At 41.4% G+C, this 16,123-nt stretch overlaps 1 protein-coding gene across 1 annotated transcript in view; it reads right to left on the reverse strand.

Moving 5' to 3' along the window:
* Positions 1-16,123, reverse strand: part of ALK (ALK receptor tyrosine kinase) — a 225,744-nt gene that overhangs the window by 31,960 nt on the left and 177,661 nt on the right. The window contains exons 10-12 of the mRNA XM_018085039.3: positions 14,286-14,380; positions 12,765-12,908; positions 3,321-3,483 (exon numbers count right to left, since the gene is read on the reverse strand). Coding sequence (XP_017940528.2) covers positions 3,321-3,483; positions 12,765-12,908; positions 14,286-14,380 — 402 coding nt within the window. The remainder of the gene's footprint in view (positions 1-3,320; positions 3,484-12,764; positions 12,909-14,285; positions 14,381-16,123) is intronic.

Here is a 16,123-nt window from a genome sequence, read left to right on the forward strand (position 1 = left end):
TGTCTGGTCTTTGCCCAGCACAGTTCTCTGTGCAAACAGGCCACAAGCAGAGCAAACCAGCAGTGCCCATTGTGAGTGAGGACCCTGAACAGGTTGGGCAGTCAGCTCACTTCCAGCCAGCAACTTGTCTTGATGATTAGCAGGAGGAACTCACCTTGTGACACTGCTCTGAGGCAGCCAGCATGGAGCAGTCCTGATGTTGAAAAACTACGGAGTAACAAGTGTCTCATAAAGCATATTAGATCCTTGCAATGTGATATGATTATGTTCATGCCACTGCTGATAACCAGAGCAATCAGTCCTTAGTAAGGCTGTACTGGAGCCAGCAAAAAAAAGTGATGGACACAGCACTGGGCCACCCTGAACAGATGCTGCATGAATGTGAACACTGAGCTGATTTTCTGTAGAATTTTGTAATGGCTAATGAGGTGCACTACCAGGCACAGCAAGCTGGCAGGGCTAATTGGCTGCAAGTAGGGGCCCTATTATTCTGTGTAAGAACAGATTTTGCACACAAGCAATGACGTCAGGAAGTTCAGGAGAACCCAGTTTGGCCTCATTCAAAGTCTGCAAACAAATAAAAACCAGTAGATCGAGGTGAATGTCATTTACTATTCAAAATGGGTGTCACTATTTAAAGAGACAGGTTATCTTGACTTCAATCTTTAACAGGACCCCTTTCATTAGGCACAACTTTCATTTACAGGAGCAACCCATTTTACCATATTGGCCCTGAAGAAAGACTCAGAGCACCCTGAGTAGATACACTAGGAACACAGAATACCTCCCACTGTCTTCCTCCTTTTCTTTTACTATAACACTTCTAGGAACTGAAAAAGAAAATCACACCCTTAGGGATCAGGATGAGCAGAGTGCACTGGCTGTGCAAACCAGGGCTAGAGAAGAACATCCACCATAACATCCAGGTTATGGAAACGTACTGGAGCTAGTTTTGAGAGTATGAGAACATGCAGTGCCTAGGCTGGCTGACTTAGAAGGACAACTTTTTGCACTCCACTGGGCTGTGTTCTTGTGCCACCTTGGAAGAAGGGGTCATAGAAAAGAGAGGACAGTGGAAGCGACAACAAATGGGTTGCTCAGCAAAATGAACCAGAGACTCTTCCTTTAAAAATGGAAAGAAGTTGGATAATGGATGATAACATGTAATTTATTACAGTACACTTCTCTCATAGGCCTAGATGACTAGACGTTCTGAATCCTTAGAATTCCTTCTGAAGACTTCAGAAGGAAATCTGGAAGGAAAAATACTCCTATAGAATGTCTACCTTTATTGTTACATAATGTGCAGTCCCATGTGAGCAAACCAGAGCGTGTAAGACTCCAGTTTTCAAATGTGGGTACTACAGTGTGTGGCAGCCTATCCAGACCCTCACAGATGGTGGGGTTTTCTGGGTGTGGTTGGCTTGTGCTAGTAGAGTTTTACGCACAGGTGAGCTGCTTGTATTTTAATAATGTGTATTCTGCCTCATGCTCACAAAATCAATATCCTTTTTATGCAATTTTTTAATGGAATTATCAGGAGTGTACATTACATAGTGTAAAACACACTGATATGGCATAACAGCAGCTTTCTTAAGAGCCCAGCAGCCAGCTGGAGGATTTATCTCCAGGTCAGGTATATCAGCAACGCTATCAGGCTGACTTACAGGACCCACACTGCAGCAGGCCTGCAGGGGAGAGCTAAATACAGGCAGTGAGTCCAGACTCTGGGAAGCCCTAAAATTGATATTGCAACTTGACATTTTCCTAGGGCTATGCTATACTGGGGGACTCTGCTGCCCCTTCAGCAGACCAGAATCAGGAAGATGTCAAGTTAATTTAAGCCCACAATTGCCTCTTTCTTTCCCCAGGCTGTGAATTTTCTACTATAGCCTTAAGAGGTGCAGAAGAGAAATGTCAGCCATTTATATATATGTTACACATGACATTATACATTTATTATCTATACAAAACCTTAAAGTCTGTTAGGTCATCTATAGGACTTAAATAGACAGATCCTCCCTGCAGGGCCCCTGGTTTGTATTGTGTAGCAAAAATCAGCCTACAGTTGCATGGCAATTCTGGCTCTTCTTGGACTCTGATATTAAAGAAATGACAATGTTGTAAGTTTATTGCCTGTTCTCTTTTGGGCTGTACTTTAAAATCGTATTTACTGAATGCTGGTCCTGAAAAATTCTGTTCACCTCAGGCATCTCATTGTTGATAGCTGGGTAAAATATCATTAATGCTTTTTTCATTACCATCAATCCTTGTGGTAATAGGCACTCAGGCAGAACTTATGCCTAGCCTAGCAAGTTTCTCAAAACTGCTTTGCACTAGGCCTCTGTTAGAGACTGACATCTAGCCTCAATATTAACATTCTTTTTCAACAAAAAGAAAAAGATGGGACCAGTAAATTTTAACTGAAATTTGTTCAAAGCCTTCAGTGGAATGTTCTGCTTTGAAATCCATGATACCATCATTGGTTTCAATATGGAATGTTGCATAAAAACCTACCACTAGACAGTCACTGATTCAAAATGACAGTTCTGCTTTACAAACTGATGCACGTAATGGCTTCATGTTACCATTCAGATACAGTGAACTACAATTCGATTGTACTTCTTTCTCCAGCAAGAGCAAAAAGAAAAAAATGATTGGTGAAAATCTGATTAAGTAGCATTGAACTGTATCTGATCATCTCTCTTGGAAAATAACTCCACCGAGGGATTTAAGCATTAGAACCCTCAGTATCACACAGCCTACCTTTTAGGTGGCTGGCTTCCAAAATCAATTTTACAGTGGTAAGCCAGGCTTACAGGCTCAACTTGCCATGTCTAGATTCAAAAAAGTGAAAATGCTGAGCAGAGGTTGATGCAAGCTGTCCCTTGAGAAACGCTGACATATGATTGTGCCTCCTATGCCAGGTGAAGAGTGGGAAAAACTCATTCTGATCCCAGAACTCAATGAACGACATGTAGGATATATATTCCTCTTCATCTGGGGAGGTCAAAATGCTTCATTTTCAGCTACTGATACAGCTCTCACAACCTGTAACCATTTAGGCTAAAGATGTGCCTGCCTCAGATAGTTGCTTCTCTTTCTTTTCTTCTCTCTTTCACCAAAAAAGTTGCATCTTCCAGAGAACAAATCTGAGACTGGAGACATTGGAAAACACAGGATCAAGGAGAAGTAAAACCCCCAGTAGTTCTGGCCAAACTTCTGAAGGCAACACTTCATAAATATCCAGTATGTATCTGCAGCTTGGGTAAGTTTCAAACACAAAGACACACCACGACAATCAGAGAGGGTTTCCTTACCTGTATGTGTTGGTAGCTGGTACTCTCCAGATCTGAATGCCTTGGAGAATCCCTTCAGCTCCTACAGTCACGCTGAGCTTGGAGTTCCTGTAGGCATCATTGCATTGGCTTTGTGTGGGGCCATAGGGACCACTGGCACCACATGTTGTAAATAACCAGTGTTCTGAAATGAGGACATATACAAAGCATGATCCCAACATCCAAACATTAAGAAGCTGTTCTGCTCTTTATTCACTTTGCTTGCCGGACCAAGGCAAGAACCACCCCTCCTCAAAACTCCTGTGCAAGGGTCCTCTATGGTTTTTGCCAGTGTTACTTGTTTTATATGGGTATTTACATAGTTATTTCACTTATTTCTCCAATCCTTCTGCAATGGGTGGCAATATAAAGTCTTAAAATTCTTAGACAGTAAACGGAAGAATTCCCCTCTCCTCCTTTGCCTCAAATGTACCCCCCAAAAACCCCCAAAACAACAGGTACCTAAGGAAGCAAAGTCTAGAAGTTACTAAAGCAAAATGTTTCAGTAGCTCTGATATCAACAGTCTCGCACCAGAAGATACTTATCCTTGCAAAAAACACCCCAAAACCAAAGCAAAATCTTACACTAAATGGAAGATGAAAGACTCATTCTGTCAGCTATCACAGTGATTTAACATTGCAATACCCCAGTGGGCTTAGCCACCTGCACTGAAACATATGTTTAGTAAAGCAGGCAGGTAAGTGTCTTCGTTTGGAACAATAAGAAGCCATTTGGATGTCTCCAGTGAAATACCAAATATGTTCCCAAAGGTAGATGCAGGTGACCTTCAAGGGGACAGTAAGCCCAAAACACGAGAGAATCAAAAAGGAAAACTAGAAGTGATAAAACCCTAGGACAGACATAGTGTGTGCATAGTGCTGCTATGGTTAAGCTTTAAATTTCTGATTTAGTCCTTTGAAATAAATCTTGTTCCACACGTATCTGCTTACCTGACCTTGGCAAACTTCTCTCTAGACTATTACACATGTAACACACCGCACAGCTGGGCCTGAAACTGGCAGCTCTTGGTTCCCACTGGGTTCCAGGGACTGGGGATCTTATTCCAAAATGCTCTTTAATGGCCCTCTGGTTCCTTAAAAGCCCTGGTGTTGCAGAAGGAGAATGTCCTTCTGCTCCAAACATTACGCCTGCAGACTTCAACCTGAGGCAACCAGAGCAGCTTTTGTGTTTCTTGCCTCTAGGACAGATGAGAGGGGGCTCACTTCCAGTGCAGAGGCAGAATCAGGGTAAGAGCAAACAGTGCTGGTAATTTAAGGTTAGTGAATCTGCACTAAGCTCTTAGAATCTGGCTTTTAAGTGCTTGAGAGAATGGGGAATGAGAAACCACAGGTATGTTATGCCAGGGAGTATGATATAAGGAACCTGGAGATGACTGAGCAGAGGAGGTGCTATCTTATATTTCAAAAGTGGTCCTGTTGTTATTGATACAGTCATGTATACAAGATTGTCTGTAAAGCCTTCTAGGTTCTGCAGCTGCTTCAATCAGTGCTAGCAAGCATATTTACTTGCTCTATTCAGGTAGATGGTAGACAAAAATGGGAAAAATGTGTTTCTGAACTAGCAGAGCTGGGTAGTGACCTTTGCCCAAAACATTGCAGGAGGAAGTCTGGCCCAAGTGAAGTCCACGGGGAGAACTGCACCTAATATAACCAGCAGGGATTTTGCTAAAACCTACAGCCAGGTGTTGCACGATCTCCTCATCTGTCATTGCTGCATTAACTTGCAAACAGTCCTCCTCCTGTTTATATATACCAGAAGCCAGTCCAACATGTAACAGCTTTGTCACTGAATTAAATGGGACAGAATATGGCACAGGAAGAAGCTGCCCCTCATTTCAAGATAATTAGGACAGATGGGTCTTAGTTACAATTCTGGATGCAGACTAAAACCCCCGCACTTCTCCCCCTCCGCTCTCTTACACATTTCACAGAGCCAACCCTCGGCGTGCATACATAACAGTAGCCCAAGATCTGAAAGTGCTAACCCAGCAAGAAAACAGAGTACTGACTGCCTTAGATAACCCATCATTCCTTTTTAAAAGTAAGATTTCGTTCCCTGTAAAGTATTGATTTTCTCTTGATTCTAGAAATGACGGCAGCACGTCTTATGAGCTCAGAGAGAGCACTTCTACAGGTTGCTGCATGCCACAGCAGTTTACAGTAATTCAGTTTGAAGCATTATTTTGATCTCCAAAGACTAAAGCAGCAGCACTGAATCGAAAATCCTTAAGCAGCTGGGTGAGAAGCACAGATTTTTTCCATCTGTGCACAACTGTGGTCTGTCGCATACGGCACAGCACATCTCTCCTTCCTCCTGCTGTGTGCGACAGGCTGAAACTGCTGGCACCTCACACTCACACCATGGGAAAAATAGCAGGACTCTCCAGTCTAAACCTTCCCCTCAAAAACTTGCAGATTATGGAATTTTGCCCAACTTCACACAAGTTACAGATGTCCAGTTTCCAGAAACAGCTGAGCTTTCCCGTGACAAAACCAAGCAAGTAGTTAAATGTAGGGTCCCCACATATTTCATCACTGGAAGCTGCAAGATGCTAACTGTTTTAATAACAATGCCTTTTTGAGGTGGGGGAAGAAAAGAAGATTACAGAGAGATTCAGAATTAGGGTACTACATTTCAGTGAATAATTTATACATCAGTTCATTTGACAGAATCCCCACTTTCACAAGAAACATGACCGAGGAAACATTTAGTTTCTGCCAGTTCACCCACTCACCTGCCCTCCTCAAGCTCCCTAACAAGCTCATTGGTAAGGTCCCAGAAACAACATTTTGCAAGAAATGTAATTTTGGCTCTATTAAAACAATTTAAAAAAGAATTCTTCCTTCCCAAATTTTCTGTCCAGATTAGATTTACTGACCGATGTATTTACATACAGTCACTCATGCAGAACAGAGTACAGCAGACATTTTAGGTTTCACACAGTTTGGCTAGATACATAAAATGCACAGCAATCAAGGTGTTGGATATCAGCAACGGTAAAGGGGAGCGATGTCCTACTCTTGGAAAACAAAATGAACAAAACCCCACAGGACTTCAAATGACTAATTTGTTTGAAGCTCTGATGCCACTTGCAGCCTGAGGCAGCACTCCTGCAGGCACTGCTGCAAATAATAACCAGCAACATTGAAGAGTGGAGCAAAGCCTAAACCACATTTATACTTCTAACATAGAAAGCAATTTCACTGGCACATATACAGCACATAAACTCCGCACCACAAAAGAGACAGAGGCATTTTAGTTATACCTTGAGGGCCTAAGTGTATTAACTGGCATTTGTTAAATCAAACTGGTTTGAACCAAGGTTAAACTCATTCCAAACCAAAACTTCAGTGATTTGAGAAAATTGCCAACCAAGCATCATGATACTTGGTTTATTTTGGAACCTAGAATAACATGTTAGTGAAATGCATCAGTGCTTTCAAACAACAATTAGGCAGTTTGTGGAACTTGCTGCCACAACCTCTCTTCGGGACAAAAGGCTATTCCTACTTTCAGTAGAGTAAAAAGCTACATTAATAAGGGCTATAAAGTCTCATGCTTCAGGGGCATAAGAACCCCCACGACCAAACTTCTGGAGGCAATTAATTCTCTTAGCTGTTCCTCAGAGAGTTCATTTGACTTCTTCCTCTAATGCAGATGTCATCAAACTTGATGCCATGAGCAAGCAGAACGTTTGCTTCATCTATTTGTAAAAACATTCAAAAGCTTCCCTTACAATATTTGGCCAGTGTGGGAAATCAGAGGCTTACAGGAAACTGCCAATCCTAATCTTCACTAACATTTGGCTGCCACTGGCACCATGGTCTGTGTGGAGAGCTGTACCTTTTACTTAGTGCATGAGCAGTCTCAGTTATGCATTACCAGTAATTCCAAGGTTGGTCTGTGCTGAAAGTCTGTAGGCAAAATATACTACATAACAAACATGCTCAGTGAGGTAACAAAGGACAAACCTTTCAATTTTGCTTTGGGTTCTGCCATTTAACAATGTCCTGTGAGCAGTAATTTGAGATTATTACCTTTTCCAGGATTAAGTTTGCCAGAGATTAATAGGGCAGGGGGTTGAAAGATGATGGTAAATTGCAGAACTAGTTTGTGTTCACAGTTGAAGCCCCTGACCTCTTAAATGTGTCTACAAAATATTAGGGGGATATAAAATGATCATAGAAATTACTGAGTCTTGCCAGCAATACCAGAACCAGTTACAGAGGTATGGCTAGACTAAAAGTAGGTCAGCTTTTCCACTACTTATGGAGTTACTATTTCTGTCTCTATTTTCTAAATGAGGGCAGCAATGGAAGACTTGGACATGTTTTTCAGTTCAACAAGATCTGCAGTGCTGACACGTATGCCAGATTCATGATAAGTATAGTTTCAAAGAAATAATCTAAAGCTTGATTTTTCTTAAGTGTCTATATAAAACAGGCATCCTTGTAAGTAATTATCTGTGGTCAGTATAACGAGGTAAGGGCATTGCTGACTTTGAACAGCAATGAGAACGCCTTGTTTCTCGCCACCTTCTGAAACCAGACACTAGAAGACAACTAATTTCTTTTCCTTGTTATGTTTCACCTAAAGAGTCTTCCATAAAGGGTGTTAAGTGGAACATGCTATTAAGTTTTTGGAATTTTTTTGTTCACAATTACAAACTATGGTAGAAACGCATGTTAGATAACAAAGACCAAAATGGGTGGAGGTGGCAAAATTATTTCAAAACCTTTTGACATCTATAGCAGTTTCTGCACAGTTTAAACTGCTGTGAGCAGCTTTAAAACTTAGCTTTGAAATGTGTGAATTGCCCTGTTTATTTCAATTGCATGATTAACTCTAGAGAGCAATTATGCCAATTCGACTTTGCTATGTTGGTATCTGGTTGCATGCTGATTTTCCGTATTGCACCTTTGCTATTTTCAATCCTACAGAGAAAGCAAGTGTAAACACTGCAATAAAGAAATCCATACCTACATATTCTGCGATCCCACCATTGTCTCTGAACATTTTCCATCACTGTTCAGGATGTTACTTTTGTTGGGAGGAGGGCACTGAGCTGTTATTCACTGTGTTAATTGGTGCTTAATACAAAACCACAATTCTGCAGATACCTTTATTGCATTATACCAACAGTTCAGTTAGTATAATTGCACACAAAGAGCAACCAAATGTAATTTTCATTTACTTAATACTTGCTCCGCTGTTCCTTTCAGCTCCTTCATCTGATTAACTAATGTGACTCAGAGTTCTTCCGAGAAACAGCCAAGGAAGTACTCATAACAGGACTCTCCCTGATGGAAAAGACAAAATTCATGCAACTACTAACTGCTGTGGGGAAGAGACCAGAGGAAAACTGTAGGCCAGGGTGCATGAGTAAATGATTTGATGACAGTTTCCATGCAAGAAACCACAATCGTACAGCAGCTGGTGGATATGCAGACAGAAGGGACAAAATAATGCTAGATTTGAGGGGAAAAAAGGTCAACCTTTTTGCACATTTCACAACATGCCGTTTTTGTACTGTGTGCCCTAACACAAAGAAGTTGTCGTGGGACACATGAGAAGCTGTAACATCAAAAGAGAGGCTATTCTCATGGTATTTACAGCCTATTTAGAAACACCAGAAATCTTTAATTAAAGCTTGATTGCTCTGTGTCTTGTTATCTCCTTTCACCTACTGAGAATCCCATTTTGTCTCCTCCAGTTTCCATGATAGTAATTTGTTTACCTCGAGTTCCTCATTACTGCTCACTCTATCTTTATATGCCTGTATTTCCCATATTCTAGCCTTGTGTACAAAAGAAAACTGCATTGGTTTGATATAAATTGGCTTTTTAGTTGGTAGTTGAACAATGTTATAGTTTAAGCAGCTTTGAGTTTTACTTAAACTAATACCTAATCAATGTGAAAATAGAGCCAAAGTAAGCCTAGTTTACAACAAAATAAAGAGCACCCAGCTTTTTGGACAGATGTAACCATTTCAATCAAAAATCCTGGTTCCATTAAAGCTGCTTGAATCTTCTGGTATATGCAGGCCTTGTTACAACTTTTTTGCAGTCTGCTTCTAGAATTAAGTTTCACCTGCAACATTTCAGCAAGAAGCTGGTATTTCAGCAAATAGAACATCATTAGTTAATTGAAACAGAAAGCATTTGCATTGCTCTGTGAACATCTATCTAATAATGGCCACCTTGTACTGCAAGTAACTTGAAAACCACAGGAATTCTTCTGTGTTGGTCCTGGGCATCTAGAAACTTGAGAAAATAACACCACCACATTGGTTGTAGCAATTTCAGGTCTTATTCCGCACAGTGCATTCGTTATCCCATGTGTGACACAGGATAGGGGTTAACAGATTTCTGTAAGCTTTAGAATCTTTCACATTGTGGCTGTGTTGTGTTTTGAACCTCCAGTGTACACCTCCTGGAGGCAAGTCAAGCCACAATAAGCAAGGACAAGGATAAAGAAGTAATTCAGTAGGTACGGGGCCTGACAACAGAGAGGATGGGGAGGCTGGCGGTGCTGACTATCACTTCTGCTGAAAATGGATTTCCAAGCACAGGCAAAAGCAGCAGGTGTATGTAAGAGATTGTTCTCAGATACAAAGCAGCAAATGGAGGTCCCATATCCTTGAAAGCAATGGACCATCTTTGGATTTACTGTCGGGTAAACAAACTGGTACCTGTCTTTCAGACTGTAGTTCCTGCTGCTTAGGCTGAGCAGGCCTGGGGATTTAGGGAGGGTGTTTTATTATCCTGTTGTCTCCTTAGCTTCAGGAACACAGTTCTTTGTTTTAATATGACTTCTTAAGAAGGAAATACTATAGCGCGTGATCCATCACACAAGTCAAAGATCATATTAGCTGTAATTACTTTTGGCAGAGCTCATATTGGTCAATGCAGTCTTTGGGACTTCAGGGTGGTGCTGATGCTGTTGGTTCTCTTGCACAACAGCAAATATGTGGCCATCAAAGGAAAAGCCTTGACAGACTCAGCCTGAGGTTTTTAAATGCATTACAGGATGCAGAAAGAAACAAGATTAAGGCTGGGTAAAATGCATAGCCCAGGGACCAAACAAGCATCTGCAGTGTTTATTGAGAACAGGCAGGGACTCGGCAACACAAAGGAAAAAGGTGGTTCAGAGCTGCAAAGACCCTCAGAAATGCAATGGCTTGCTGCTGCTTAGCTTCTCTGATTTCTGCCCTGTCTACTCTGAGGGCACAAAGGGAGAAAATTGCTACAGGAGTGATTTCAAACCTCAAGGACCAGAGACAATTTTAGACAGAATATGAACAGCACAGAAGATAAAGCCCAGAAAATAGGCAAGCTGGCTTAGATACCATAGGAATTGCCTTTAATTTTCACCCCAAGGTGATAAAAAATTATTTTAATTGCTCAAAGTACCTCAGTGACCTTCTCTTCTACCCTCATTCAATCTGACTCCCATTATTTCTACTATCCAGGCATTTCTTTAAATTGCATTCCTCACATAGGACAGGGGGCAGAAGAGCTAGAAGATGTCAGGTCTAGTGAGAAGTAGGGAGTAACAAAATTCTCAAAGAAATCTATGGCCACAAGATTTCTAGCCCACACACCCACTTTAGATTAACTTTGAATTCAACATCTAATGTTTTTGCTGTTACTAAAACAGCAGATACACTGGAAGGAAATGTGCATGTGCCTTAGGAAACTGCATTACCACCTAAGTGCTGACATTCCTAAGGAAAGTCAGCCAGAAGTCCATAACCTATACCTGTGAGCAGATCCTACCACAAGATCCTAAGGGCAATACTGAGAGCACTTAAAAGACGACTTCACCTACAGGCAGGAAACAGATATACAGATAGTGAAGGGAAGACATCAAAGGATCTTCAAACAGGACATAAAGATATTTTTGAAAATTATACTTTTTTGACTAGCCCAAGCTCACACATGACATCTGTAACAGACCCAAACACAACAATTAAAGCTAAAGCACAGTTCCACCCAGCCAGCATTATCTCATGTGGGCTCATCCCCTCTGACTCATTCCCTCGAGACTCCTGTCAGTGCTCCTGCACTTTTCTTGCTGTATGATGCTCAGTACCTAAAGCATCCATCAGCTCCACCTGTGGCAGCTCAGCCTGCCCCACAGGCTGTACCATCAGCCTCCACTGCCAGAGCTCGCTTCTGAACAAGAGAGCTCAGGCAGCAGCAGCTGCCCTGCTGCAGCAGCACGCAGTGGTCTAATGCATCCAGCTTTTCAGGCAGGCTTTGAAGGCTGTGTGGAGCTTTGGGACACACTGACCAGCCCACTGTTGGTATCAGAGCTAACACAACTAGTCTGTGCAATTCAACAGTACACTGCAGGTAGGAAAGTGAGACAGAACAGATAGAACAGATGTAAAGAAGTCTCTCTAAGATGTGAAGAGAAAAGGAGGCAGCAGGACCAAATCCCTAGGCTTACTGACAAAGGAGCCATGTATCAACCACACATCTGTTTTCTAACTTAAGAGGGGTGGTATTCCAAATCGGCAGGTAACTAGCTAGTCCTAAGAGAGGAGCTGCACACAGTGCTGAGGGTTGCAGTTACAAGTGCTTCTCTCTCCAGTAGCTACCCCTCACTTCCATGGTCAGCCCTGCTTCCCCAGGTAGGAGGTCGTGGCTACCCAAATCAAATCAGGAAGAGAAGCTGAGGGAAGGAAGCAGATTCAAATGGAAATGCACATGTAGAGCCCAAAGCAGATATTATGAATACGTGGGCAAGCCTAGGAGAGGTAAGAGAGAACCATTTGGGAGACAGTGATGGGAGAGTGAGGGAAGAGAAGGGAACTCTTGCATCTGTTTGGCCCACACCACCACAGTTAAGCTGGAAAGAGGAGCTGAGGGGTAGGGGAGAATGAAATGACATTAACATACAAGACTTTTCTAACTAAATTAAAATCATATTTTTAAAACAGAGTCCAGTGCTATACTGCTTCAAATGGACAAAGAAAATATTACTGAAAAAGCAAGGCTATATTATTTTAAAGCAAGCCTATATTAACTAGAGTTAGGTGTTCATGTTACCAAATGCTGAGCTCAGTCAATCTGGACAGTTTGCTTTGATTCCTGACAATTTTTATATGATCATGACACCAAACAAACTGTCTTACAGTTTAAAAGCACTTTTTACTTCAAGAGAGGCTCGATCTGGTTCTTTCACCAGCTTGCAGTCAGAATCCAAGTTACAGTTAGCAGCTAGAGGTAATTTGCTTTCTAGAACTTGTTTTGTTTTCTTTGTGAGGGACTTGAGAAAAGCTCTAAACAGAGGCTGTGGAACAAAAAAATCATATTGCATTTAGCCACATCTAACTGAGGTCTGTACTGCTTGGAAATCTCTCCTATCTAATGATGCTTCTCAGAGCAGACAGTTACCTGCTGGACCAGAAGTGGGGGCACTGCTGAGTTGGAGATTTCCCAGAAGCTTTTGTTCCCATCCAAATTTCTTCTGGCCACCTCTACTGGTGAGCAAATTGCTTGAGTCTGGAGTGATACCTCGAAGTGTCTTCTCTCCACTGACTAGAAAACCAGAAGTGACAGATTGGTTTATGACTGAGGGTGACTAAGCCAGTATGTAATCCAAAACTGAAGTTAAATTAAAGGCTACAGACTTCTGTGCTGAGAATAAGATCCTGCAGTCACAGGATGTAACGCTATCAAAAGGAATAGGCAGATTTACTTTCCATTGCTGTTACACAACTGAGATGAAAGAAAAATAAACAGGAATGAGTGGTAGGCAAAACAGCAAGTGAATGAAAACACAAAGCAGAAAACCAGAATATAATCTTTAGCAACTGTTATACATTTTCTCTTTAGCCAGTGAGAGTATGTGCAATCTTTTTTAATTCTAACCTGATTTTAAGATCTCTTTAGAATACTTGAACCTGAGGTATACTGCACTTATGCACAGAAAGCAAGAGGTATTACTGCATAAATGGAAAGACTCATGCTCCAGCCAATGCAAATTAACACACTACAAAGCAGATGAAACATTCTGACTGCTGTTGGATGAGGAAGTGGCTTAGATATTTTCAGTCTGAGCAGGGCTACAGAAGTTGTAGCTTCAAGTCTAGGAGAAGAAAGAATGTACTTAAGTTCTACTGCTCAACCCAAGGTAGAAGTTTCATTTGTTCAGAGCAGCAAATCCTCCAATCCTCATGTAAGTTTTTGGTCTGAGGTACAGAATGACAGATCATTAAACACATTTACAAATTAAAGCAATTCACTATGCATGAGATTATGAAAGATGAGCCAGACACAAACATTTAATAACAATCTAAACGTGGTGAAATCTGGCATCAGAGGTATAGACTGGGCACATTCTAGAGGCCAGTCAATCCCAAAGCCTGGATCAGAATCCAAATTTTTCCTCAGAGCAGTAGAGTGTGAAGATCCTAGTCTGACTCAGACTTAAACGTGCGTCAGTCCAAATAAAATAACCTCATTCTAATTTAACTGGAGTATCGTGCCCAATGTTATTGCAAAGTTAGTGTCAATCACTGGATGCCTGTCTTTTCCTAGCCACAGTCCAACTGTCATTCATTTTGATAACTGTCACACTGCAAACCAGGTCATCTGGAAATCTATAATCACAGACTGGCTGCTGCATCAGCCTGGATGGAGAGGTGATGCCACTGTCTCAGCTGGAAGCTGGCTCTCCCACACCATATGTCTCGCTACCCACCTACTGCCAAACTTGGAACCCATTCACTGGTTGGCTCCACTAATAAGGTATGTACGTGAACAGGCTGCTCTGCCTAAGCACAGCTATTTCTGAAACATGCTTTTACCTTTCAAGAGTCTTTTGAAGATACTGAACCCCTTCCCCACAGTTTCCAAATTTCAATTACTCGGCAAATAAAGGACAAGTCACTTGGAGATAAAATGAAAACTTACTTGTTAAATAGCAGCCCAGACTAAGGGAGACATTGTCAAAAGCAATAATGGCATCTGATCCTTCTTCCCATGAAGCGATGATCTGAAACCAAAACCTGCGTGTATTGGAAAAAATGGGATTAAATTTTGCTAAAGAGATGAAATTCAGAGCTCTTCACAATTAAAGCAGTTTTTGAACGGGGGAGAAAAACTTTTCACATATAAAAATATTAAACTGACAGAGAAAGTATCTTCACTCCTAACAAGTAAAGATGATTCGAGGAGGTGAGCAATACATTAATACAGGTAGACAGAATAAAAGAATACAGCCCCTCTTCCCTCCAGAGACATACAATCTGAAGGAGGCAGAAGTGTGTTTTCTGACCACACTCATACACAAAGTCCCCTGGCTTTTGGCACAGATGAAAAAAAAACAACCAATCAACCAGACCCCTAAGTGATTTTATTCTCACAAATGATTTACACCCTAAAGTGCTAAGAAAAATAAGTAGGCAGGGCTTCTGAAGTAATTTGGAGTTTCTAAAAGGAACTGGCAATCAAAGGCTGAAACCAATTTAGAAAGTATTTGGTGTTGATCCACCCTGTAGGGAGTGAAGGATATCTAACAGCCCTGGCAGTCACAAAAGAGAAGAACTGACACTGGGTAGTCCACAGGAAGAGCAGGACTCATTATCTCCTTATAGAAGCCGAGCAGGTTTGCCTTAAATCACTTCCACCCTCTCAGCTGGCTATTGCCAGGAAGTTCTGCCACTCCTACATTACCAGCAGCAAGATCATTGTAAATTCACCCTCAGTGATATTACAAGTCAACAGGAAGAGCAAAAAATAACCCATAACCAAATACTTCAAATCTGACAGTATATTGACCATGCATTAATTCTGTGCACTCAGAGATTTAGGTTCTCTCTTGGCTTAGTAAGTTCACATTTTCCCAATGCATATCTGCCACATGAAATCATAATATTCTGCTTAGGAAGGAGAACAATTTCTAAAAGCAGCTGGCCATGGCCCAGAAGTCAGATACAATGCTGAGAGGTTGCATCAAGCCTGTAAATACATGAGCTGTAGAACAAGCTGCAAGTGAATACAAAATATTATTTAAACCTAATTATCTGGTGTATCTTGATGTTTTATGCCAGCAGAAGTTAAGTCATTCGTGGGTCTCTTTAATGTAGATCTATTGCTGATGGTTCCTGCTCCATCTCTTAGATATAAGTATTCAGTCAGAAGGTGAATTCTTGCAGGTGTTTTGGTTTAGACAAGAAAACCAAATACTATACAGAACACAGTATTTTGAGGAGCAGCCCTATTTATTTAGAAAGGTTTTAGAAATTCTGTCTCTTCCTTGCAGCAAGAATCTAAACACCCAGTAGAACTTTTTTTCTTCTCACAGACTCTGGTCCTTTATGCATAGTACTGGGTCTAAAATATTTTCTCTCAGTATGCTATCAGTATGCTTACATCAGTCTTGTTGACTCCTATTGTTTTTAAATACTACCACTCCTTTACCAGTAAACCAACCTCAAAACCTCAAAATTCAACTGTAGTTTCCCTGGTCATATGCATATTTACTCTGGGACAGCATGTTCCTGTGTTTTGAATGTGGATTTTGACTGAGCCTCCTGACTCAGTCAACAAACATAACCAACTTCCATGTTGTTCTCAAACAGTGCAGCTTTCATCACCAGAGATGACAGTGAGGTTTGGCAAAAGCCAAAACAGACTCCAGGGATGCACATTCCTTTGAGCATATCTAGATTGAAGTGGCATCATCTCCTGCAATTGATGTTCTTGCTAAGCTACAGATGGGGACATGGCCAGAAAAGCTGACCCGACTA

The sequence above is a fragment of the Manacus vitellinus genome, unplaced genomic scaffold, assembly GCF_001715985.3.
Source record: "Manacus vitellinus isolate BGI_N305 unplaced genomic scaffold, ASM171598v3 scaffold_8_pilon, whole genome shotgun sequence".
Classification (NCBI taxonomy): Eukaryota; Metazoa; Chordata; class Aves; order Passeriformes; family Pipridae; genus Manacus; species Manacus vitellinus.